Raw genomic sequence first — 10,542 nt, 5'->3', positions numbered from 1 at the left:
CAACTTCAATTCTTCAACACAATTTCGAAATCTAAAGCCCCAAAATTTAGATTTTCGAAAATTCTTTAAAAAATTCTAAAACATGTCCTAACGACGATCTTTTCTCGATCCGTCTTAGATATGCTATCGTCGTATATACTAGAATACGTTTATACAATCAAATATTAATTCTAACAACAACTTAAAATTCAAACATGGTAGAACTTCATAAAATTTACGTCAAAACGTAGCACTCGGAGCTGTGATCGCAAATATACGATCAATCGGAAATTCTACCGGGCGGATCTATTTTTATCGAGCTTTGGAAAGGTTGAAAATGGCGTTGAAACCTTCTTCAGATTTTTCTCCTCTCCTACTGATGGTTCACGTGAGTTCTGCTAGGAATATGTGCAAGTTGTGATATATATTGGCCTAATTGCAATTTAGTCCCTGAATTCTTCAGTAATTGCAATTTGGTCCTCGGCCAATCTTTTAAATCCTAAATAATTTAAGAATGTTCAAATTTAATTCTAAACTCTAAAAATTCTCAAATTAAATATTCTCGAATTAAAATTAAATCATTTCGGATCTCATCGCATTTTAGTCCTTGAACTGCTCAATATTCGCAAATTGGTCCTTGCCCGTATTTCATCCTCAAATTAAATTCTTGATATTTATAATCTTGGAATTTACATCTTAAATTCCATAAATATCAATTTAAATATTTTTAATCTTTTAATTTAAGAATTCCGGATATTAAAATCTTAAAATCCAAAAAATCCTCAAATTAAATATTTTTGACCCGAAATTGAAATCCCTAATTTACATAAATTCTTAAATTCTTCTTTTCACTCTTATTCAGAATTTAACTCTTAAATCCCGTCATTAAGAACTTAATATTTTCGGGTCTTACAATTCCTCCCCTCTAAGGAATAATTTCGTCCTCGAAATCGCATTCGATCTTAATGCGGATTCTCGTAAGCGGTATAGCTAACTGAAGTAATACTTACTTCAATTCTGTGAGCTTTAGATATTTATTCTGATATCTTCTCTTCAACTGTATCTTAATCTTCTTTCGGATCGCTTCTGCAATCATATCTATTCTCATGAACATATAATCACTGATTCAACTTAGATCTAAGTTGCTCTTTCTCGTAATCTAACTCTGCATAAGTTAGTCGGCTTCTCTTAAAATCTTATCTGCTTCGGTTTTATCTGAATTGAATGCACATACATATTCTAGCTGATATTCTTCAGTCAATGCATATGGATAACAATTCATCTATCTGACAATTCGAGATTGAGTATTAATCAATAAGCTAGATCAAATAGTCACAGGGATCAATTATTATTTCATTTCAGAAAGAGAAATGGGCTGGGTGCGTCCCTCTGCTTCTGGCCCATCTAGCCTTCTGCTCTAGGGGCCCAGGACCAGACTCATGGCTTCCTTTTCACCTGGAAAGGAGAGTTTTTGCCCTCCCTAGGATTCGAACTTGAATCACCAGGCATATATCCAAATTCAACTCAATCCTAGTACCAATAAGTTGATCCCAGGCCCATACTCATGGCCTTCTCTCTACCTGAAAAGGAGAGTTTTTGCCCTCCCCAGGATTCGAACTTGGACCACCTGGCATATATCTAAATTCAACTCAATCCTGGTACTACTAAGTTGATCAGCTTAGTGGTACCAGGATTGAGTTGAATTTGGATATATATGCCTGGTGGTCAAGTTCGAATCCTGGGGAGGGCAAAAACTCTCATTTCCAGGTGGAGAGAAGGCCATGAGTATGGGCCTGGACCCCCCAGAGCAGAAGGCCAGATGGGCCAGAAGCAGAGAGACGCACCCAGCCCATTACATACTCCCAGGGTATCAGGTATATTTCGGATAAGTTTTTATTATTATTATTCATACAAATAATAGAGGGGAAATATTATCTAACAAGCTTAACATTGATTAATTAAACCCAAAAAATCATGTCTTGAGGCCTCACTTTTTTGTAATTAGGTCGAGAATCATTGTGAAATTTTTTTTCAATATCTCATTCTTGAATACATCATAACTTGCTATATATATATATTTTTTAACTTTTGTTTATAGAAATCTGATTCTACGAAATCAAATCATTATTTCATCTTTAAAGTTTAAACTAACATTAACTTTGAGTTGGGTTCTTATCATCAAGTTTTCTATTTTCTTACCGTGGCAACAAATTCATGACAGAAAAACAATCCAAATTAAATGGATTTGAAGAAAATGGATTAGGAAGTTTAAATGACAAACTAGCTGCATGCCTCACGTGCAACTCCCAGCTTAGAATTGGAGACGTCGATGAGGACACGGTGGTTCTGCTGCTGGAAGCTAGCGATAACATTGAGGACGGAGTTAACATTGTCTGGCGCTGCCGCCATTGCGAGGCAAGAGGTGGTGCCTGTGCTGCTGCGGATAAGGAAGTTATCCTGCGGAAGTGTGACGTTCATGCCTGAGAACATGAAGGTTATGGTGGGGACGGTGACGGGGACGTTGTAGCAGGTGTCGAAGCCGCCCAATGTGGAGATCGTGGCGTTGCCCATCTTCCGCCGAAACTCATCTCTCACGGCGGTGTAGGCGGGCTTCACAAGACTGGTGAATACTGTTCCTGTTGGTATTAAGAAAAAAATGTATAATAATAATATTTTTTAACTTTTGGGGGCCGGGATGGGTAGCATTGGCACTAAAATTATTCGAGGGAAGTATAAAATTAAACAAATACCTGAGTCGAAGACCGTGCCGGCACCGGTGGTAGTGTTGAACGCGAATGCACTGGGAGGGATGTTAACAACTGTTCTTGCAACCCTGATCGCCGTGAGATTGACATAGTAGAGGGATGATCTTCTTGGGTTTCTAAGCAATGGGCTGGTTTTTATCCTAATGGGCTGGCTATTGGGCCCAAGCCGAAGTGATCCAGTGAAGTTGCTAGACTTGTAGCTGGGTAGACAATACGAGAATACGGACTGATATAGGCTGCTGGATTGGGTCACTAGAGACAATGGGCCTCGGCCCAAGCCCAATAAACCCTGGGCCGGTAGGGATGTTCCGGTTGAGTTTCGGATGCAGCTGAAGGTGTAGGCCAAGACAGAATCGGTCGCAAGGGTGATGTTGTCCTGAGCCAGGGTTGCGGAGACCACGGAGTTGCCATAGGTGGTGCTGTACCCACATGTGGTGCCTCCACAACTTGGGTTGGGTACCTGATCCATGTTAATTACAAACAAATATTAAAATTTTATTTTTTTTCCTTACAGGAGTGTTTAAGTTGGTGGTGTAGGTGAACTTTTGGCCAAGGTCAGTAGTTCGATTTTCCCTACCAACACCTTCTTGGAATAGCCTGTCACACAGGGCTTGCCTAATGTGGTTTACCTGGCTAACATGGTTTGCAGGCTATTGGGTTAGTCCGAGAGTTTACCCAATGCGCACTGAAGGTAGCGCCTGCGGGTTCCCACGTCACAAAATAAAAATATCAAATTTTTTTAATCTTAGAAACAAATTTGATGTTCTAAAATAATTGGAGCTCGTGTAATCATACTTATATGATATTCTAGTGCATATGAATTAATGCATAAAAATTAAATTAAGATAGAAGGGGTTAGATCGTTCGCACCTACCCCTGTCACGCCAGTACAAATATTAAGGACCAAAGACAAGGACAAGTCGTGGGAGAGGACACGGATTCAAAACAAATATAGAAAGAATATTGGATTTATCCAATGAACAAGAATATATTGATCATGTGACATTGTTATCGCATAATATTAGTAACTATATATATTCAAATAGTCCAAGATTAAAAATATGTATATTAAAGAGATCACATTAAAATTATATTATGATGCGTAATTTTTTGCAATTAATTTCTATCTAATCAATCTTATTTTATATATTCATATGAAATGGTTCGTAATATATAGGGAGAAAAAAACTAATAAATAAATTTTTAAAAAAGTTCGTATTGCAGAATCACCCTACCCGAGATCACTTGTCGGAAACAAATAGTATTGGGGCTCCATTTAGAGAATTTTCAGCTCAAGCTACTCCTACTTTCAAATTTTCATTATTTACTTAAATACTTTAAAATAATTTAAAGAAAAAATAATTTTTTTGGTCCATTAACTTGTCCATATTTTGGTTTTGGTTCATTAACTTTTTCGATGTGGGTTTTGGTACGCTAACTTTGCATTTTCAGTGTTTTTTGGTCCAACTGGATACATGTCAATTTCTGATTGGTCCAAAATGATGACGTGTGCCAATTAAAAGCTGACACGTATGCATTTGGACGAAAAAACATTGAAATGCAAAGTTAGTGTACCAAAACTCACATCGAAAAATTATTGGACCAAAACCCAAAGAGGGTAAAGTTACTGGACCAAAAAACTTATTTTTCCTAATTTAAATACTAGACAACCTGAGACGTTCGAACTCGGGAAAGTCCAACTCCAACACAGAAAAATTAAACTCGAGTCATGTTTTAACCAAGCTGTTTACAAGGAATTTGTGTCGATTTCGTGTTCAAAATAAGATGTTACTCAAGATAAATATAATGATAATTCTTGAATCAATTAATTTCTGCCCAATGTATAGAGACTGACTAATAAGGTGAATATATAAGGTCAAAAAATATGTAAAAACAAAAAGAAAATGACGTTACAGTAGATATTTAGCCAGACATTGTTCTCATTTTTTTGGAAACTTTACAGCAAATCACCTCAACGGTCATCAAAGTGTTTGGGCATCCATCACCACTTCCATTTATATTTTTAAAGGGAAAATATAACAATCATCACTTCCATTTATATTTTTAAAGGAAAATTATATTTTAGTCCGATAATTTAAATTGATCGTTTTTAGGTTTTAGCTTTATAAATGTATTTTTTTCATTTTTTTTTCCATCCAATTCAATGACTATCCTATTCACATAATGTTTCTCCCCATATAAAGTTAAAAAGGTAACTTAACAAAGAGTAAACATAAAGGTAATGTTAAATGTACCTCTAATATTGTATGCTTTGATTTACATCAGTTTATATTTTTTTCTTACCAAATACAAAACTATCCATGAAAAGAATTAAATATTTTATAAGACAATAATTTGTAATTGATAAAAAAAAATGTAGGACCAGATGTATGTACACTAAGATATATATCTAGTATTATTCAAACAAATTTCGGAACAATGGATATTTATCATTTGTAATCCTCCACGTACGTCATACCATCTATGCAGTGGCGTACCCAGGATTTTTAACCAGGTGGGGCGAACTCAACAAATTTAAAAAATTAATACAACGCAAAATATATAACAAATATCATATATAATTAACTTCATATGTTTTTATAATAACACTTACCAAGATTTTATAATCTGAAAATAATGAATAATACTCAATCAAAAAAAAATGATGAATAATACATATATTATCACATGTCTCAAACACACATCGCTCAATATATGGTATCAAACAATCATTTAACAACATATCATCTCCCAACCTATTACGAAGTGATGTCTTTATGATTTTTATTGCTGATAACATTATCTTTATAGTTGCAACAATAATAATAATGCTAAATTTAAAAGTAAATCTGTGTTCCAAATGATATAATTGATTTTTTTATTGTATCATTCTTTTAGCAAGTTCGCTAATCTCAACAACTTCAGAGAACTAATTGTTATTTTCAAATGTAAAAAAACAAAGTTATCAAGTTGGTACTAAAATATATTTAACTTGATAAAATCAGATGGATAATTAAAATAAATTTCTCTTATCACATTCAAGTCAAAAAAAACTTTTCGTTTTCAATCTTTAAAAATATATGAGACAATAAAAAGCATAATGCCAAATTTATTATATCCCAAAATAAATTTATTCTTATCTTATTCATCAAAGACTTTTTAATCAATATAAAATTATATTAATATTTTAGATATATATAGATATATATATATATATATACATTATACTAAGTTTTTATTAAAAATAATTTCAAAGAGGCAGTTACAATTAAATTTATATTTAATAATGATATTATGTATATAGTACTAAATTTTTTAAAATTTCAGGGGGAGGGGGGCGATCGCACCCTTTAGGGACCATGTAGGTCTGTCACTGCATCTATGTAAAAATTATTGTTTGTATATATATGCATTCTTCGGTAGTTAAATAATTTTAATATTATATACAAAATAGATCTTGATTAATAAGTTTCTTCTGAAAATATTTTACGAATATTTATTCGTAAGACGGATCAACACTGTTCATTTTTTCATGAATGATCCAAATAAGATATCTGTTTTATCGGTGAGATTAGCTATCTAACATGAATTATTTTATAAATTCATTCTAATTATATGTTGGATGAAATAATAACGAGTGAATAAAAATTATAAAACTCGCAAGTATTGAACTTGATTCGATGGGTTTGGTTAAAAAACGAATGGATTAAAAGAAAGCAAAGTTTTTCATTTGAAGTTTAGAAACCAAGTAAATGTAAGAAGTCAAATTAATAAAAAAAAAAAAGGGGGGCATTATATTTGTAGTGAGTCACGGGTGTTGGCTGCCGAAGAATTCAAAGCAATCACATGGCATGCTTATATAGCTAACCTGGCTGCACTGTGGGGCGCCGCAGGCAAGAGGTTTGAAACTGGAAGACAAAGACGGATCGAACGTGGAGGAGGAGGAGCAGCCGACGCAACCAGCGCAGGGAACGAGCGCCGCATCATTGCTGGTGTCCAAGGCCATGAGCAGCGTCTGCGCGGGTGTCCCCATCTTGGCCCTAACAATGTATGTTGGATTCTGCGTGATGCTCCTGCCGGAGGCGATGGGAGCTAAGTAGCGCAGCCTGGCGTTGTCTTTGGACTGCATCTGGATCACGCTGCGCTCCCAGGAGATCAGGGGCGATTTTGGCGTTAATTTGCTGTCCACATGGAGGATTTGGAGGGTTGAGCCTCGGTCCTCTATGCCACATTGGGCTATCCGGAAGAAGAAGAAGAAAAGGATAGCTAGTGAGAAAAAAAGAGTACTTCTCATGACCATGGTTTTTGCTTTACTCTTGAAAATAATTGCTTCGGTGGTGTTTTCAGGATTTATATATAGTTGCAAGAAGCCTTGACCAGTTAGATTTAATAAGGGTAAATTATAAATTCATACCCAAACCTATTTTCATCTTACATTTTAATACCTAACCCATTAAAACTTATTTTCTACTCCTTGAAGAGAGAAAATTTTGTTTAAAAATACCAATTCTACCCTTATCTATTAAAAATTCTAATAAATCACTAAAAAAAAAGGTGAGAGAATGGATACTAAAAACAAAACAAATCCAAATAGTATTTATATAAAAATTAAAATTAAAATCAAAGAACATAAACCATATCATATACATGCTTACGTTGATACATGAGCAAGTATGTGTTTAGAAAGCAAACATATACTTCCAAATCATTATTGGAAGAAATATGATAAAGGATTCAAAGTTCGAATAGAAGATGGATCAATAATCATGCTTGATACAGTAGCAGAAAAATTAAAAATAGAAATTGAGGAAACAAAATTTGTAATACCCATTATATACCAAATAGAATCAGGAATGGACATTATAATAGGAAATAACTTTTTAAGAGAATATCTTCCTTTTACACAATTTGAAAATCACATAACTTTAAACAACGGATCATCAGTGATTTATATTCCTAAAATACGAACAGCATTTCGTATAGGAAAATGAAGGATTTACAAAGAATTTTCATAAACGAAATACAAATCCAATAGAACTAAAAATAGAAAATATTTTAACAATTAATCATGAAAAAGAAATCATGAAGAAATTTCATGATATTTGTTCTAAAAATCCTCAGGACAAAATTAAGAAAAGAAAACAATTCATTGCTTCAATAAAACTTAAAAACCCTAATATCACAATCCGTGAATCACCAAGAAGATGCAACATGGATGATGCAAAAATATTCAAAAAAGAGGTTCAAGAATTACTAAAACATAAGATAATCATCCCAAGCAAGAGTCCACACCCTTCACCAGCTTTTTATGTCAGTAAGAAAGACACTGATAAGAAAAGAATGATAATTGATTATCGAAAAATGAATAATGCAACAATTATGGATGGATATTACATCCCAAACAAGAATGATTTACTATCTTATATAGGAGGAATGAAATATTTCTCCAGTTTAGATTGTAAATCAGGATTCTGGCAAATTCAGCTAGAACCACAAACACAATTACTTACATCATTCAGTTATCCAAAAGGACAATATCAATGGACTGTATTACCTTTCGGACTTAAACAAGCACCAGGTATCTTTCAAAGATATATAGATGAATCTTTAAATCATATGTAGATTTTTTTTGTGCTTATATAGATGACATATTAATTTATTCGAAAACACTAGATAAACATTATAAAAACCTCATGACAGTATTAGATATTTGTCATAAAGATGGAATTATACTTTTTGAAAAGAAAGCACAATTATTTAAAACAAAATAAATTATTAAGGATTACAAATAGAAGATGGAAAACATTGTTTACAACAGCATATACTTAAGAAAATTCATGATTTTCCTAGTGAAATCAAGGATAAAGATCAATTAAGAAGATTTTTAGGATTATTAACTTATTCTGGAAATTACATTAAGAAACTTGCAAAAATCAGAAAACCTCTTCAGGTAAAACATAAACAAGACTACAAGTGGAAATGGTCTAAAGAAGATACTAATTATATTGATACTATTAAAAAGAAGATAATTAGTAATCTTCCCGAATTATATTTTTCTTCAAATAAAGACATAATAATAATTGAAACAGACGCCTCAGATGAATACTGGGGAGCATGTTTAAAAGCTTATACAGGAGAAAGAAATTTAGAAGAACTTACTAAAACAGCTACTAGGAATAATGAAGAATTATGTAATTATACATCAGGAACTTTTCAAGGTGCACAACTAAATTATCATTCAAATGAAAAAGAATTATTAGCTTTAATATATACAATTACAAATTATGAGATTTATCTTATTTCTAAACCGTTTTTAGTAAGAACGGATAATATGAATTTAACATATTTCAAGACAAGAAAAAATTATCAAGAAATGCAGGGAGAAATGCAGCAAGGTTAATTATATGGCAATTGGAATTGAACCATTATCAGTTCGAGATCCAGCATGTCAAAAGAACGGACAATTCATTACCCGACACATTAACTAGAGAACTTCATCCAAATTATACTATCCGTAGTACCAAAATAACAAAAGAGATCCTAAGTGATCCAGAAAATGACTGCGAGTCATCCGAACATGCCTTAGAAAGCATGGGAAATATAAATTGATGAAATGAAATTTATATTAAAAACATGAATTATTTTATGACTTCAAGTCATCCGAACATGCCTTAGAAAGCATGGGGAATATAAATTGATGAAATGAGATTTATATTCAGAAACATGAATTACTCTATGAGTAAAATAATCAATCTCATGAAAATTGGTTCAATTCTTGCAAAAGAATTCATAAATGCAATGATACGCATAATAAAACTATCCTAATTACTCACGATAAAGAGTTAAATTTCAAACCATTATATATATATATATATATATATATATATATATATATATATATATATGTTTCTTGTGCAGGATGGAGTAATTAGATCAATTAAAAGAACAATTGATTGACATAGATGAAGAAATTCAGATTCTTCAACAAATAAAAAAGAATATAAATGGAAAAATTCAGAGGATAAAAGAAAAGATGACAACCTCGTCATCATCATCCTCACCAAGAACACCAATCAAGTTAGCAACTCCATTTGACAAAATAATGGAGATGAATGAAAAACAATCAGTGGTCACAGCCAACACTGATAACAAAAAAAAAAGAAAAAGGAAAAGAAAAAGAAAAAAAGAAAGAACCGGTGGTCACAGCCAACACCGAGAAAAATAAAAAAAAGAAAGGACGTTTAAAAGTGCCCTTGAAGCAAGAGAAAGAAAGATGGTCAATCTGCGACCACAAAAACCAATTTTTGAAAAAACAAATTTTCCAGAAAAACTCAAGACTGAATTCTTTGAAACACTAAACTATTTAAGAATAGCCAAACCATCTGCAGAATCTTGGCTACAAACTTGTGACATACAGAGCATATCAAGAGCAAGAACACTGCAAGGTGCTCCAGCGCATGAAGTCGCAAGATTCTTTTCAAATGGATTATTAAGTGGATTGGAAGTCAGTCCCAACAATCAAGAAATAGAACTATTTCAATATCAGTTGAGAAATAGTATCATCCAGTTCATGAAAGCAGTCTTTAAGGACGATCCAGTATTAACATTGAGTATTCACTCAACCCTTCCAGATTGGGAGATGATAACAAATTCTATCAACCAATGGTATATATTCAATGTCAAAAACAAAAAGACAAGTTCTTATTCGAAGGATCAAATGAAGAGAAACCAGTAATGGATATCTCAACACTTCCTAAGATAAGAATAAAGACATTGATTGACATGATCTCAAAGACAG

General features: G+C 32.9%; 1 protein-coding gene across 1 annotated transcript; it reads right to left on the bottom strand.

The window, feature by feature from the left end:
- Positions 1–2,101: 2,101 nt before the first annotated feature.
- LOC140865237 (aspartyl protease AED3) lies at positions 2,102–7,047 on the bottom strand. Its single transcript, XM_073269803.1, has 3 exons — positions 6,613–7,047; positions 2,730–3,204; positions 2,102–2,615 (listed from the first exon to the last, which is right to left on the bottom strand). Exons 1-3 carry the CDS (start codon positions 7,042–7,044, stop codon positions 2,260–2,262), a joined length of 1,263 nt encoding a protein of 420 aa, XP_073125904.1. The 5' UTR covers positions 7,045–7,047; the 3' UTR covers positions 2,102–2,259.
- Between the last annotated feature and the right edge of the window lie 3,495 nt (positions 7,048–10,542).

Source organism: Henckelia pumila, chromosome 4, assembly GCF_033568475.1.
Source record: "Henckelia pumila isolate YLH828 chromosome 4, ASM3356847v2, whole genome shotgun sequence".
Taxonomy (NCBI): Eukaryota; Viridiplantae; Streptophyta; class Magnoliopsida; order Lamiales; family Gesneriaceae; genus Henckelia; species Henckelia pumila.
The sequence above is the reverse complement of the archived record's forward strand: the minus strand, read 5'-3'. Positions and strand labels throughout refer to the sequence as shown.